Source organism: Canis lupus, chromosome 14, assembly GCF_048164855.1.
Source record: "Canis lupus baileyi chromosome 14, mCanLup2.hap1, whole genome shotgun sequence".
NCBI classification, from domain to species: domain Eukaryota; kingdom Metazoa; phylum Chordata; class Mammalia; order Carnivora; family Canidae; genus Canis; species Canis lupus.
Window position 1 is genome coordinate 14,380,721 of NC_132851.1, and position 17,492 is coordinate 14,398,212.

Below are 17,492 nucleotides of genomic sequence, written 5' to 3' on the forward strand. Positions count from 1 at the left end.
CAACTTGATCAATATTTTTACCATTATGAGAGCTCATTTTGACACTAAGCCATAGCTACTGAATATGGATTCAGGTGGTAAATATTAATTGTATTTAATTAGTTAAATATAATATGTAAATTATAAATATTAATTATATTAATACTAATTTGAATGCAGTCATCTTTTTTGTCTGTTTCTGTGAAGGGAAATAGGCATGCATCCACATGATCATAAAATAATCTCTTTAAAAGTTGTAAGTAATACAGCTCAAATCAACTCAAACACATTTTTAAAAAATGATTTTGAACTCACACCTCTCACTGTAAGACTAAAATATAAGTAACCAATCAGACAGTAAGAAGAATATAAAACAGTTAAGAAGCACAAATGTGATCTATATCCTCAAAAAGTGCTCCCTATTATTAAACCCACAAGACTTATAATAAGACAATACACCATACTGTGATAAGTTCTCAAAAGTTTGGTAAGAGAAAGTACAATCATAGAGAAGATGGTTGTGATCTCTATGACTCTGAATTGTCAAGAAATGGAGGAAATGGGACTTAAGGGGAGAAAAAAGAACTGAAGATGTGTAAGATATCATTTAAGAACAGAGGTTCTGGAAGCAGAGAACCATTCTGACTAGAGTCAGAGTAAGGGCTGGGAAGTAAGATTCACTGAACTGGATTATAGGGTAGCTTTATATTTGATTTAATGTAGGCATCCCGATCTTAAAAAGGAGAATCAGAATGAAAGCAGTACTTTAGGAAAATTATCCTACTAAGGCTGGCAGAATGTAAGGCACCTGTCAATTTTTAACTTGAGCTCTAGCTATATCTTCAAATTTCAAGGTTATTTTAAGGTTTAGGTAAAATTCCCAGGGATATCGATTCAAATGTTAGGCTTTTCTAGGCTCTGGCAATTGCGTCTTTTAATGAAATGTAAAGTATGAACATAAATAAAGAAAAGTCCTCTATTAGAAAACCTAAAATGAGAGATGAGACATGGTAAGGAAAGGAACATTTACTAAACATCTACACTGCCTGGTACTATGGTAACTGTATAATATCCACTGCCTACAGTTCTCTGCAATGTAATATGGATAATAATAATAACAACAGCACTTACTTGGGTTGAGCTCTACAAAACTGCCAATATTCAGCATTTTTTGACCAATTATTTAATATGGTTCAACTTAATATATTACTGTAATTGGAGTAATTTCTCTATAGTCTCATCAAGCCTATCAGCAATTCCATCATGCTGTTTTACGACTGAAGAAAGTGGAAGCAAAAGAGTAACTTGTCGAAGGTCAATGGGAAAACAAAATACTAAGTAAGTATTTTATCTTCTTTCCTTAATTCTATTGTATTACACATGACTCAAAAATCATTACAAAAATCAAGTGAAACATTTTGGAATGAAAATATATGTATACACATTGACATAATGTCTATGTAAATCCACTATTTTGTGGGTGACATGCTGTTATCCTTATATTTTCTATATGAAGACACACACACACACACACACACACACACACATCTTTTTCTTTGGCAATATTTCTCCTTTAAAATGTCTCCAAAGTTTTATAAGAACTTTATACTCTCTGTAAGGTTATTTTATGGATATTTAGAGTTCATCAATGAATGGTCCTTTCTTTATTACTTGTTCAGGTAGTACACAAAATAATAACAATTTATTCAGGGATCATGAAGAGAAAAAATGTACAATAGAGTTCAGCAACAAATTCATCTTTTGATTTTCACTATTATTTAATGTATTGGTTCCTGGGTTATGATTATCTAAGATAATTATAAGAAAGTTATAGTGTAGATTTAGATTGTATCTACATCCTGTCAGCATAAACAACCAAGTCAGTAAAAAAAAAAAAAAAAAAAAAGACAAATGAGTTAAGATAAACAACCTGAATAAAAATTATCTCAATGAATGCCTCCCTTTCTAATTGGCTCTGCCACAGTGTACATGCAGCTCTGATAGCTGTGGGAAACTAAAGAAACACAAATTGATAAGTGCTGAGATTAAGCAAACAAATATTTTCTATCTATTCTCTATTTCTAGATCCAGTGTGCTTTAAATTTCTAAACATCTTTAAGTATAATCATACTTGGCTTAATATGTTTTTCACAGAATATGAGTTTTGAGTATTAAAGTTTTTCTTACTTTGTATTAAAAAAGATAAAAATATTTTTATTTAAAAAGCATCTTTCTGGGACACCTGGGTGGCTCAGCAGTTGAGTGTCTGCCTTTAGCTCAGGGCATGGTCCCAAAGTTCTGGGATCGAGTCTGCATCGGGCTCCCTGCATGGAGCCTGCTTCTCTCTCTGCCTATGTCTCTGCCTCTCTCTCTCTGTGTGTCTCTCATGAATAAATAAATAAAATCTTTAAAAATAAAAATCTTTCTTTTTTTAATTCAATTAGCCAACATACAGTACATCATTAGTTTCAGATGTAGAGTTCAGTTATTCATCAGTTGCGTAGAACACCCAGTGCTCATCACATCACATGCCCTCCTTAACATCCATCACTCTGTTACCCCATTTCTCCACTTACTTCCCCTCCAGCAACCCTCAGTTTGTTTCCTATAGTTAAGAGTCTTATACGGTTTGTCTCTCTCTGATTTCTTTCCATTCAGTTTTCCCTCCCTTCCCCTATGATCCTCTGCACTATTATTTATATTCCACATATGAGTGAAAACATGATAACTGTCTTTCTTGGCTAAGTTGTATATTAATGTAATGGGACAAAGCACATGTTCATCTTGCAAATTTTCATATAACTTCTGTGAATTTAATATAGCAGCTTACTGATTCTGTGAAATATACATGGAATTGGTCTCACAAGGTCATATAAGGCAGGATGTGTTTTATGGAACTATGATGGTTATAACAGAGAAAGGATCTATCATTTGGAATAAACATTTTCTTATTTATAATGGAATACAATCAGTTTGAGATAAAGGGAGATTTTTTTTAAAAAGCTCTGTGAGCCATCTAAATGTTCTTTCAAAAGGTTAATGTTATGAAGAGAGGACCCAGAATAATTCTATAAAAAGAATTAAAATTGAAACTCCTCATAAATTATTTCACAGGTAAAAGCTATGAACCTAATGATCTGGAATAGTCACTTAAAAGTGTAAGATTCTAGAATAGATACAGTTTTGAAATGAATGAGTAATATAATCCAAAGTTTAAAGATATTGGATGCTATTTTTAGAAAGACTCACAGCAGGTTGAATAGATTAAACATTTTGTATTGAAAAATCTATTGATGTCTCAAAATTACATGCAATAAAATATGAACAGCTGGTTCTTTTTTATTGGTTTCCACACAAAAATGATTATTTTCCACTGAATAATTACTGACTGATTTATTTCCTATTTCTACTTGCTCACATTTTAATGTCCCTAAACACTTCAAAGAGGTCATTCTTTGCAAGTAAATGTGTTTGAAATGATTTTTAAAAAGTGTCAAATTTTAATACCTTTTCAATCATTGGTTAAATATATATTACACTCAATTATTCCAGGACAATTTTAAATTGAAATAGTGCCAAATAAAATAGAAACTCTTAGATAATACCAACCGTGGTAACTGAGCACAAAAAAGCCACTTGTTGTGAAATCACTGTGAAATTTGATTAGAATCTGATTTGAAGTGCTATAGACCGATTCCAAAGCTGTATTGCCACTGAACTGCCCGATCTGAGGTGAGTTTTGGTCTGGTCCATCCCTATTAGAGAGAGACAGAGCAGGGAGGGGAGAAAGAGAGATTGAGATTGTTTAGTTTGTTTGTTTGTTTGTTTGTTTGTTTGTTTTAGAGAGTTTTGCACAAGTTTTGAAGAAAGTATTATAGATGCAATGATAAAGAGGCAATAGATGAAATAACCAATGATTAGAGCCAAATTATACTAGCAAATTTTATGTCTCTTTAGGTAATAATATATCTAAAAATGTAAAGTATTTTAATACATCACATATTTACCTAAATGAGAGGCACCTATATTAGTTGTAATTAATTCATCATCCCTGGTGTTTTGACCACAACTCATATTGTCCCAAATACCTGAGTTTTGGCTTCCTTTTATTTTCTTCAAAACAATCTTGAGACTCATAGACTGTTACACTTAGAAGGAATCTTAGAACTCATCCAGTGGTTCAGGTAACCAAGTGTCAATAATTAACCTAGAGATTTTCTTTATAATATGTTTTTAAGTAAATGTGTTTCATTAACAGGATAATTTAATGCAAATATAATATTTTACAACAAATCATATGACAGAAATTCAATCATATTAAATAATTATGATTTAAACACAGGCTTTTAAATTTCACTGGCTTTATAGAGAACTTGCTTATCTTAAAGCTACTCTGGCACTAATTTCTGATTTTGCACATTAATTTAATAATACATTTAAAATCTCTTTTTCACCCACAAAAGCTTTTGTTCTGTTTAGCTACTTCATGGGCAAATAAGTCAAAACCTATTTCTCTTGTTTGTCTCATTCTACAAAATACAAACTGTCACCCTCAGTTATTCAGTATATTTATTATATCAAATATCAGATGGTAATTTGTACAGAGGATTGTGATATATTTTCATTCCTACCTTGTTTCACTGTTATATACAGTTGAATCAATCAATAACAATGGTCCTGGCTTACCATACAGTAATGAAATCATAGATTGGCTCTGTTTGAAGGACAGTAAAATTGATGTAGATTCCATTCCCAGGGGGTACTCTCACAAGCCAAAAACAGTCTTGGAAGTTAGGATATTCATCGGGATACCCAGGAGAATAAATGGTGCCATTCATTGCAGTTATATTTCCTCCACAAAGAGCTACAGAAATGATATAGAAAAATGTTAAAATGACAATAAACTCATCACAGAGAAAAAGGCAAACATTTCATATCTCTTAAGCAGGCTAAATTACATCTGTGTTATGCTCTTATATCAGTTAAGGTATATAAAATTAGGTCGGCAATCATGAACAATATATAGTCTGCTTTAATTTGTTTTTCAATATGAGGCATGCTACAGTTATTATTTACTACTCCCAGATTAATAAATTAGATTTTCTTCTGTTTTTTCAAGTATTTATCAATACAAACACTGTTTAACTTTCACCTTATATCATGTATACATATAAAACCCTACAAAAGGTTCAAGTGCTTTTTAATTAAAAGGGTTTTAGAGAAAGTAAGTCCAAATTCAGTAGCAATAACTTCATAAGTGACTTATATAAGAATGACTATTAAACACAAGCCCCATGCACCCACCCAGACACACACAAAGGAGAAGCAGTAAAGTGTTAATCAACTGCAGTCTCACTTCCAATGGAGGTTAGAACTGCTGCCAATAATGCTAAAATCAGTTATTAATTTTGGAGCCTTAAGGATTTTGATCTGAGTACTAACTATAATTCTCAACTGAAAGAAAGATTGTATATTTAGCATGCTATTTGAAGAGGAAGACAAAAAAAGAGTGCCAAGACAAGAATTATTAAACACAGAAGATTATCAGCTAAAACATAGCTTCGAGTTAAGAGCATACCTTCACACCTTGGAAGTGGATGATTCCAATTACGACTCACACCATGAAGGCAAGTGAGAGCTGAATTTCCAATTAGTGTGTATCCAGGGAAACATTCAAATGAAATGGTTTGACCCACAGTAAAATCATTGCCAATTACAAAACCATTTCGAAACGGGCGTGGATCAGGACAGCTTTGCAATTGATAGGCTGGAAAGGGAAAAAGAAAGACATTTTTTCTTTCTGAATATCAGAAGACCACAGATGGGTACTATTTGCAACTTGCCAAATAGAAGAAGTGCTGCTTGTCGTTGATTATAAATAGTAATGCAGGTTTATAATAAGTGATGTCAATGGCAATATGATATGAATTTCTTCTCATGTCTATAATTTTCATATATAAAATGTTAGTACAATTCATAAAAATACATTGTTTCTTATTCAATCTATCTAAATTATACATTTTAATGAAACTGTAAACTACTTTTACAGCCGCAATTTCAATCCAACATATTCTGATTCCCTTACATAGAATACAGTTGCTTCCAAGTTACATTGCATGTATGCAGAATAAAATAAGCATATGTGAAAGCCTAATTCTGAGCCTTTAAAATTTTTTTTTACTATTTTTTCTCTAAAAGAAACTATAATATCCCTCTGTTATCTTTCTCCAAATAAGTTATTTAACAAATATAAAGTATTGGGAAACAAATTTCCTTCTAATATAAATTTTGTACTTCAGTTATCATGATATTTTTGGCATAGTAGTATAACTGCATGTTTAGTTTCTCATATTCCTCTTGTTCTACATTTTGTGTGAAATCAAAGCTCCTGGTTTCTCACTGTGTACTAAAGCCTTTATCCATTGCCTATGCTTAATGAACATTGCTGAATAAATTTTGAAGCTATAAACAGTATATATACACATTCATATACACATACCAATATTATTAATATTTGGGACTTTGTTTTCAAGAATTACAAAATTGCATTATCATTAATAAAATTTTAATTACCAGCAATAAGAGGCTATTTTGCTACTGACCATTAAACTCTAAATTCCCCAAATCAAAAAATTGCATTTGCAGTTGAATCAGAAACCCTAAATTGTTTTTTAAAATATAACTAATTTTTAAGCGAGATATTTCAGTATTAATCAACAATCCTTTTAAGATATTAAGGGCTTTTTTCTTAGTCTGTGTTTTTCATTTGAGTAAGTATTCCACACATATAGAAATATCAAAACCAAAGGTGTTATTCCAATTTAATACAAATGTATATCATTTGATAATCAGGAGTTAGAATGTTATTCTATTAAACAAAGCTTTTCAAATTTTCATTCACACTTAAAAGATATTTTTCAGTTTTATTGAGATATAATTGACATACAGTCTGCATGAGTTTAAAGTCTACAACACAATGATTTGAGTTCTATATATTGTGGTTAGATAATATTGAATAGAATAGACTCAGACAAATGTATGATCCTGCAATAACTTTTATAACATTTTACCCTCCTATGCTTTAATTTATTTTTACTTTTTTAAAGATTTTATTATTTATTTATTTATTTACTTATTTATTCATGAAAGACACACAGAGAGAGAGAGAAAGGCAGAGAAACAGGCAGAGGGAGAAGCAGGTTCCATGAAGGGAGCCCGATGTGGGACTCGATCCCGGGACCCCAGGATCACGACCCGGGCCAAAGGCAGGCGCTAAACCACTGAGCCACCCAGGGATCCCCTGTTTTTTAGTTTAATCAGGAAATATAGGAAGTAGATTTTAAATTTTCAGGAAAGGGGTACCTGGGTGGCTCAGTGGTTGAGCATCTACTTTTGTTTCAGGGCGTGATCCCAGGGTCCTAGAATTGAGTCTCACATCAGGTTCCCTGCAGGGAGCCTGCTTTTCCCTCTGCCTATGTCTCTGCCTTTCTTTCTGTGTCTCTCATGAATAAATAAATACAATCTTTAAAAAAAAATAAAATAAAAAGAGTCTGTTTCTTATTTTTAAAAAAATCTTCAGGAAAAAGTCTTCACCCTATATCAAATACAATACAGGACTTAACTGATTACCAGTAAAAATATTAATTTTGGAAGCAAGTTTTCCAGTAAAAGAACACACTTAATTGTATAATATGCATTTTTTCCAAATTCAGAAAGTTCTTAAAATCTAATTGCAAAATCATCCAAAAGTAACACTGCTTCTTCGAATCTGTATGAATTAACCTATTTTCAAAAATGCCATTAGCTCAATGATATAAATGCATAAAAAAGAGATATCATATCAATAAGAGTAAAAATTCTGTAGCTTTATGCTTTTATTATATAAACAATGCATCTTTTTTAAGGGCACGTTGACTGAACAATGTAGTTAGCAAAGTTTAAATTCTAGTTATACATCATTCAAATAAGAGCATTATTTTAGGAGGCAGAAGGAAAAAAAAAGGAAGAAGAAGAAAAAAAAAAAAGATGAAGCCTGGTTTAAGGTAAATAGCAAGGTGCTTGGCAGAGGCCCTGAACACCTGCTAGAGAAGGACTACAAATATAGCTCCAAGTCTTCTAGCAGCAAATAAGAAACTTAATCAGTTGCCCAATTGTTTTGAAATAATTAAATTCCTTGGGGATGTGGTTAATTCTGTACTGAGAGGTGGCAGAAATTATTTCCATTTTATGCAAAGGATGATATGTGATATTGTGTTCTTAAGTTATGTATGCAAGCATAATGCAAATTATAATTATTTTAGACATATGTGGTTGGAAGTTATGATGTCTATTTTAACTACTCTCAAATTTCTTTTTGGGTATATGCTTTTATTCAGCAAACATTTAATGTGCTCTTACTGTTCTAGCACTTGAGATATATCGACAAACAAGACGAAGATGCCTGCTCTTGTGGAGCTCACATCAAAAGTATCACATACTCATAAAATCCTTTAATGATTATGGCTGAAATGTAATTAAATGTTGTTATTTCAATTAAAAATTGCAGTCATTGGACCTACATTGTATACAGTTTATACATTGTATGAAATATCATAACTTTAAATGTTTGATTTTAAGTCAGACTTTTAAAATCTGAAATAATATAATCATAAAAATACTTACAATGCACTAAATATTTACTAATGATATACATCATGGCATATATTTTACATTAATTGCACCCTATAAAGTTCAAAACAATTAATCTGGGAGGTGCTATTACTACTTCATCATGCAAATATAGAAATGGAGTGGAGCTCTAGTCTATTTTAGATTGAATGTGGAGGGTCAACATTGAGGCTGAGTCCAAACTCTATTCAAAAGGGATAAAAATTGGGGATCCCTGGGTGGTTCAGCAGTTTAGCGCCTGCCTTTGGCCCAGGGCATGATACTGGAGTCCTGGGATCAAGTTCCACATCAAGCTCCCTGCGTGGAGCTTGCTTCTCCCTCTGCCTCTGTCTCTGCCTCTCTCTCTCTCTCTCTGTGTGTCTCTTATAAATAGATAAATAAAAATCTTTAAAAAAAAAGGATAAAAATCTTGCTCAGTGCTATGCAGTAGTTTTATACTGAAATACAACTAATATAATATGATTGTCAAAGTATTTATATTATATTCTCATGAGAATAGAATGGAATGAAGGAATGGCATATTATGCTATCATTGTACAGTGAAAGAAAATAGTTTTACCCAGAATATATGAGTACTGTCAAATATCTTTCAATATACTTATTTTAATATAAGAGCAAAGATAAATCTTTGATATCCGTTTGCTCTGCCTACCTGCCTTGCCTTGTCTTTCTTAATTTAATTGTGTATTAATACTAATTCAATTCATCTTTCATGGTTAGAATTTTCCAAGGCCTCCGAAAGACAACATTTCCCCAATATAGCTGCCTAAAATTGCATTATTAAAAAAATAAAATCTTCCCCACTGAGGCTTGCCATGGTTTGGGCTCCTTTCTCTTTCTCAAACACAATGCAAAAAATACTTAGAGTTAGTTAGATTGCTAAGCGCTGATTTGGAGCTAAATAAGCTTCCACTTCTCATTATTCCTCTCACCTTGGTACACAATGTGGAACCCTTGTTTGTTTTGTGAATAGTCACTGTGAAAATACAAACTGGTTTCATGGGTTGTACTAAATAGAGAAGATGGTATTTGAGGACCACTAAGTCGGCCAATAACAGTACTAGTTTCTGAGGATCCACTTCTTACTTCCAAATAATCATGTATCGTTTCTGTAGAAAAATTGACAAACTGGAGATGTACACCTAAGAAAGAAAAGCAAACACTACTTTATTGTTTTATCTGATTAAATATGCACACACACACATACATACACACATATACACATTCATATTAAAGTAATTATACATGTTTCCATTTAGGTGAAGAGGCATACCTGGGCCTTGGGCTTGCTGTTTGCCAGGGCAATTAGCTTTGCCATAGTTTAAAGCAACAGAATACTGTTCTCAAATGCCCACTACTTGTAATAGGAGAATCTCTTTCATTTTACTATAATGTCACCATAGCAAAACTAATTCAAAAAGTGGCTTTCTTGCTCTTTGATACCATTTAAATTGAATTCAGCAATTTTTAGAGGTAAAAAAGTAATTTGGTAAATTTGTGTTTTGCAAAAGTCCAATTTGAGGCCAAAATATGATCACTAAGGTTTTACTTATTAACATAATCAGGTTAAACAATTGAATTAGAATTAGTCATTCATCTTTGGGGGATATGTTAATTTCCCCAACATAGCATTTAGAGGCATGCAATTTATAAATGTGCTTTTACTACTTTGTTCATCAGAAAATAATGCTAATTTTTATATAATCATCTCCATAAAGTCTACTGATAATTTTTACATGATGTCATATTGCAACATGGCCCCAAAATTTTTATAAACATAATTAAAATATGAGATAGTGAAATGTTTCTGTGACGGAAAAAATAAAACGAAAGCCTCATTGAGGTCTGCTTGCCTAATTTGATTAATTCTCAATTTTAGTGAATTAGAGGGGTTTTTTACAACTATCATTCTCCAAATTGTTATTGCAAAATATGGCATTTATGGTTTGCTAGACACTCTCTTAAGTGTTTATGTATGCTATTTATTTAATGTTAACTGTTACTCATGAGAATGAAGAAACTGGAGCCCAAAAAAGCTAAACAGTATGCTAAATTACATGATGACCTAAAAGAGCTGAAATTCAAACTCAGATACTCTCTTGGATTCTCACTCTTAATACCTACACTGGAATTCTCAACTAAAGGCATGTTTTGTTACTGGAAAAAGAGTTCCACAAAAAGTTTTTGTTACATGGGAAAAGATTTCTATGGGCAAATACATTTGGGAAATACTAAAAAATGGCCTTAAAATATTAATTATGTTTCTGTACAAGTATACAAATTTCTTAGAAATTTTAACATGCTACCTTAAAATGTGAAACTCCAAGAATTGCATATTTCTTTCTAAAAATTTCCCCTGAGCCTCCTTTTCACAAATTATCTTGTCGATAAGTGTTTTATGAACATAAAAAATACTTCTTTAATTTTTTGTATATATTCAATCTTTTTAAAAAAATATAAATTACTTTTCTTAAAATACATTAGAACTAATTTTTGATTCAACTAAACTAAAAAACTAAAAAAAAAACTGAAACTAAAAAATCAGTATTTAAATGTAATCAAATAGAAAGTCTCTCTTCAGTCTCTCCTATTTTTATTTCTAAAATAGAGATCTGTGTTATTTATAATTTTGATGAACTTTTTTTTTAAACCAAGCAAGTATTAACAAGAGGTAACTTGAAAATGATCTGATGACACTATTGAAAATATGTTTAATAAATTATTTTAAAATAATTCGGTCAGCTCCATAAGCAACGTGGAATGACCCATCTTAACTGGCTAGTAAAAGACACATAAGAATAACCATACAGGTTCAAATCTCTTATTCATTTATATCAGTATCGTTGTTCAGTGAATGGACGTAGAATTTGACTGTAACTGCAAACTAAGCATATTTCTAAGTAGTAACAGAATAATCCTCATTGGGAAGTCCTCCAACATCTTTCTGTAGCTTCCTGTTTTCCCAAAATCACAGGCTAGTCAAACTGTATTCAGGCTTGTTGAATTCCTTTAGCTTTTTCATCTGCATCTTTCCATGTGTCATTCTGTTTATCTAGAATTTCTTTCCAGTTTCCCAGACTGGCCCTCTTTGTTCGGCTGGCTCTTACTTATCTATACTCCTAATTTAGGAATCACTTTCTCTAGCAAGACTTTTCTACATTTCCTGGATTAGGCTAGATCACTGTACTAATACAATTCTGTAATCTTTATTATAGTTTATTGTAATAGCATATTTGACTGTCCCCTCATCATGACTGTAACTTATTTGGGGAAAGGTACAAAGTCTGTTTCACTATGCTTTTTATTCCCAGCTTAACATAATACTTCAAGTATACCATGTATTCAGTAAGGAATTGTCAAAACTAGTTTTCTGTGAATTTATACAAAATAGTTAACCATGCAAAATTACATAAAATATTTAAATATGAATTTTTATTCTGAGACCATAGATGTTTTGGGGTAGTAAGGCATGAAATTCAGTCCTCAGTAAGTGGGATAGTACTTAATTTCTTAATTGCTTTAAATCCACCAGGTTTATGTGCACTTCAGTGAGTCTACTCATCCTTGTCTTCTGTGATTTAATAAATAAGTTTATCTTCCGTCTAGCATTTCTACTTATGGATATACAGATCCATAGAACATGAAGTTGCAGGAAAATATATGAGTGATAGAAGAGTGAGAAAGAATTTATGAAATGCTATATATATATTATGCAATATATCCAAAACACTGGGAATTGCATTATTAAAATTAGAGAACTATTATATCTACATGGGTATTTAAACCCAACATTAGAAATTGTGTACTACTTTTCAAATGTAAAATCTTATTTATTTGCAATGAATGTTAGATAAATTTAATTAATTACCAGAAAATAATTTATATTTGTACTACTTGGTTACAGAAACAAGAAGAGAGTTATAAAAAATATTATACATGAAAATTACATTGAATTTACTACTGCCATATACATCTAAATCAGGATAAGTCCATACAAATCAACTGAAAAATATCATAAATTTATCTAACTGTTTTCTTATCCTCTAACTATGAAATTAGGAAATGCCCATATCTTTTCAATTATCCTAGCATTTCAAGTGAAAGGTGTTTGGTTTAAGCAACCTAATTTGGCTCAAGCAATCCAAATTTCACTCCTCAATGTATAAAACTGTAGGCAATCCCAAAGTAAACTATAATTTGTGAGTTTTTACTAGATCATGATATTTCTTTATAAGGATGCATTAATGATACTGAAAACTCTTTCACATGCTTTTACTATACATACCAAAACCTACGGGCAGCTTTATTGTCCACGTGCAATCTAAACTGCTAGGGTAGTTTCCAGGAAACCCAGGGCTGAGGATCACACCGCTGAAATCTGACATAGCACCACCACACTGAGCTACAAAATGAGAGGTCCCATGTAAGCAGGAGTAGTGGAATAATTTACTTGAAATCATTTCATGTCTTAATCAAATCTGAATTAAAACTGTTTGATATAAATTTTAATATTATCAACTCTCATTCACATCACACACTAGGAATCAAATATAATCAATTGACAATGCATTTTCTAAAATAGCTTAAAAAGACAACATACTTCCTTCCTCAGCAATAAATGCAAGTTAAATCAATTATTGCACAGTAAGAATCAGCTCATGTGCAGTGAATACAATCAAACAAGGAACATATGTCCTTTTCCACAGAGAGTAGTTTATTTCTTATCTGTAAGTATTTCTAGGGATGTTTTCATTCATTACAAAGATGATACAATTTAGAAAAAAATCAAGCCAACAACATCCATTTTAAATACTGTATTCAAGAGGGAACCATTTCCCCAGCCTTCCCTCCTCCTTCTTTGTGTGAGAAAGTTAAAGAATTTTAAGAAAAAAAATTAGTTTCTATTGGAGATTACTTTCTATTGGTAATATGTGATGGATTCACATATTAGACATGGGATATGGCGGTCCTTCTTCCTAAAATAATTTAGACAAAGACCAGGGAAATGAGTGAAAAATAAATAAAAATGTTCTCTAATTTTACTACTCATTTACCTTTATTTTTTTTTTCTTCTGCAGAAAAATACATATGTGTGTGTGTGTTTATACAGGTATGTATGTATATAACGAAAATAGGCTTACTGTAAATCATTGTAAGCCTTTTTATACTTAACTATGTATTGTAAACTTTGGTTATATCACTGAATATCCCTTGTAATGTTCGCTTCTTTTTTTTTTTTTTTTTAAAGTCTATCCCCCATTACTGGAACCTTTAGTTATTGGCTATTTTTCACTATAATACCTACTACCACTCTGAATGCCTTGTGTGTTCCAGATTCAGTGCTAAATACTTTAAATACAATCTCTCATTTACTTCTCACATTAGGCACATGAATTCAACATTATTATCCCCATTTAAAAGGTGAGCACACAGAAGCTCAAAGAATAATACACTTGCCCCACATAGCTATTGTACCTTAACTGAAATTTGTATATAAATATACTGGATATCAAAATCTAGTAAGTATTCCACATAGTTTTACATCATGTTTTTTCTGTATAGTGAAATCTAATATTTCTAGTTAAATTTTATTATATTATCACTTCCATCTAATGCTTTCCTTGATAATAATGTGCAATGGAAATGCAGATTTAATTTAAAAATGTAATATTTCACCTAAAAAATTAGTAATTTTGTAAGAGTAATAATTGGTGCTACTAACAATACGGTAAGACAAAAAGTGTCCTATAATACTGGGATGATATTTAAACTGATCCAACCTTCCAGAAGGCATTATTTATCAAAGTTTTAAACAGTTATATGCAATGACATAATTAATCTATTTAGGTAAAATCCTAAGTAAACAATTAGAGAACTACGAAAAAATGCAAAAAACTAAACTCTAATGAAAAGAAAATAATTACACAACGTAGACTTTGTCATGTGCCATGAAGCCATTTTAAATATATTTGATAAAGCTTATAAATGATTTACATTTCTTCAACTTACCCAAACAAATTGGAATTGGATAATTCCATCTTCTTACAGGTCCAGGCATACATGTAATGTGAGAATGACCCTATATAAAAAAGATGATGCAGTTCAGTACACATTTGAAAAAGATTAAATTAAATAAAGCATAGTGAATGGTCATTATAAAAACAGCTTAAATATATATTGTTATTTTTTATATTTTTTAAACTTTTGCTGGAATTCTCAGTATGACTTAACATAAGAAAAGGAATTATACACACATGATAAAATGTACAAAGTGACATGATCCTGGTAAAAATATTAAGTCTCCAAATCACATTAGAATTGTAGTTTTTAAACTTAACATTTTCTATTGATACCTGTATTACTGAAATATTGTAATTATGCAAATGAAATGACTACATGCATATCTGTTTATAATAAATTGCTATAATAATCAAAGTGAGATAAATGAAAGCATAACTAAAAATACTTCATAAAAATACTAAAATGAGTCAACTAAGATATATTAAATTCCAAATTGAAATTTAAGGGACACCTGGGTGGCCAAGTGGTTGAGTGTCTGCCTTTGGCTCAGGTCATGATCCCGAAGTCCTGGGATTGAGTCCTGCATCAGGCTCCCCAACAGGGAGCCTGCTTCTCCCTTTGCCTATGTCTCTACCTCTCTCTGGGTCTCTCATGAATAAATAAATAAAATATTTTTAAAAAAATAAATTGAAATATAAAGTCCAGAAATATCTGATTGTACTTCTGAGACTAATAATTTATAAATCTAATGTTAAAGACTATAAATCATTAATTTTTAATTTTGCTTTCTCTAAAGAATTTATTTACTTAACATATGAAATAGTTTCTGCCTGGATTTTTTTTTCCGTAGGTACTTAATAGATCTACTCTTTTCCGTAGGTACTTAATAGATCTACTCTTTAGGGGGACTTGTAAGCAGCCATAAATTTGAGACCCTCTAAAATATATTTGTAGTTGATATTCACTAATTTTGAAAATTTATTATCAAGGAAGTTTCACTTAATGCTTTAAGTGGCACCTCGTTCTTATTTTCAAATTCTAAAGATCCAGGATTTGAATTATTACATCCTATGTGAATAGAAAGAAACATGTGAAGATTAATTTTAATTCAAATATAATTCTTGGTTACTTGTGAATAAACCATATTTAGTTCATTCCAGTAATTTATCTCATGGATATGTTTTATGGACAAATTGAATAGCCTTTTGACTTAAGGCTACACTATGAAGTCTGAAATCAATATTGTTTTAAAACTCTTGGGATTATCAAACATTACCCTGTTAAAATACTCTGAAAAAGCATTGCATGTCAAAAAATAATTTAAAAATAGCCTTACCTGTAGAGAATATCCTTGATCACACTGAAAAGATACCACATCACCAACCATATACCTGTCTCCAATTTTCATTCCACTGCTAGGAGTTTGTGGTTCAGGACAGGAGTCTAAACCAATTGCTGAGAATATTTAAAGATAATAGCATAAGTAACTTTCAAATAATGAATGTTTAAATTATGCATATTAAATTACTAGAATCAAATACTGGTATCATTAAAACTAGGTTTTACATTGGGCCATTAAGAATGTTCTGTGAATACTATTTAAGTGTGGACAAGATTAAACCATAGTTGGTAAACACTGAAACATAAAATTATTTCTTGGAATTTTCATGGCACCAACCATTCAATAATGATGTGATTACACTTAAAGTCTCTTCCAACTCAGAGTCTATATGTATCCTACTATAAAACAAAAACTAAAAATTCCTAAAAGGAAAATCCCTAAATAAAAACAAAACAGTAACTTATTGTGAGAGTAAAATGAAATCATATTTGTAAAATATTCTTAATAAAATGACAAAAAATTATTTGCTATTTTGTCTGTATCACCTAGTTCCTTCTTCTTTCACACAAAATGGACTTTTCAATGTGTGAGACATATTCTGAGAGATACTTACTACATATAAAATACTTTAAAATGTATTTTTAAGTAAGATTTATTCTCCAAATATACTATAATTAAAAAGGAGAAACACATGTAGTTCATTGAGACCTGAAAAGTTTAGGTGACACTTGAAATCAGTTATTTCTGAAAGAGGAGATAAATCCAAACACTTGCTGTTATTTTTACACTAACCATATATTTTCAAAATAGGTGAATTAAAGCACATTAAATATGTTGTTTTCCTAAAATGAGTTACTTGAAGTCTGAAAAAATTGAGGTTTTTTGCCAAAATTTTTTTTTCAAATCTGTGAATGTACTATTAAGAACTTTGTTTACCTTTAATAAAAACCAATGTTTACTATCCAATTCCTTGTAATTCACATTTGAAGCTAATCTAATGCATGTTTAAAATTACAGGAAAAGGCAGTTACCACTCTAAAGTCACTATATATGTTCATTTCATGAAAAAAGTATTAAAAATAAATCCTGGGCAGCCCTGGTGGCTCAGCAATTTAGCGCCGCCTTCAGCCCAGGGTGATTCTGGAGACCCCAGATGGAGTCCCACGTCAGGCTCCTGCATGGAGCCTGCATCTCCCTCTGCCTGTGTCTCTTCCTCTCTCTCTCTCTCTCTCTCTCTCTCTCTCTGTGTCTCTCATGAATAACTAAATAAATAAAATCTTTAAAAAATAAAAATAAAAAATAAAAAAATAAATCCTAAAGAAGTACAATACTTCAGACATTCCTTTACTTCTTGATATTTTCCTTTAATGGATGTTCTCATAGTACCACTTTATACATTCCTTTGTGGTGTTTAACATAAACTAATAATGAATAAATAATTATGAAATTAGTTGTTCAATATTTATTTCCCCTCAGAGAAGAG

At 31.1% G+C, this 17,492-nt stretch overlaps 1 protein-coding gene across 1 annotated transcript in view; it reads right to left on the reverse strand.

Annotated features, from left to right (window-relative positions):
* CSMD3 (CUB and Sushi multiple domains 3) overlaps positions 1-17,492 on the reverse strand; it is a 1,168,727-nt gene that overhangs the window by 101,094 nt on the left and 1,050,141 nt on the right. Inside the window, exons 39-45 of the mRNA XM_072774281.1 lie at positions 16,004-16,122; positions 14,656-14,725; positions 12,932-13,048; positions 9,579-9,788; positions 5,558-5,746; positions 4,666-4,843; positions 3,589-3,734 (exon numbers count right to left, since the gene is read on the reverse strand). Of these exons, the coding sequence (XP_072630382.1) occupies positions 3,589-3,734; positions 4,666-4,843; positions 5,558-5,746; positions 9,579-9,788; positions 12,932-13,048; positions 14,656-14,725; positions 16,004-16,122 (1,029 nt within the window). The remainder of the gene's footprint in view (positions 1-3,588; positions 3,735-4,665; positions 4,844-5,557; positions 5,747-9,578; positions 9,789-12,931; positions 13,049-14,655; positions 14,726-16,003; positions 16,123-17,492) is intronic.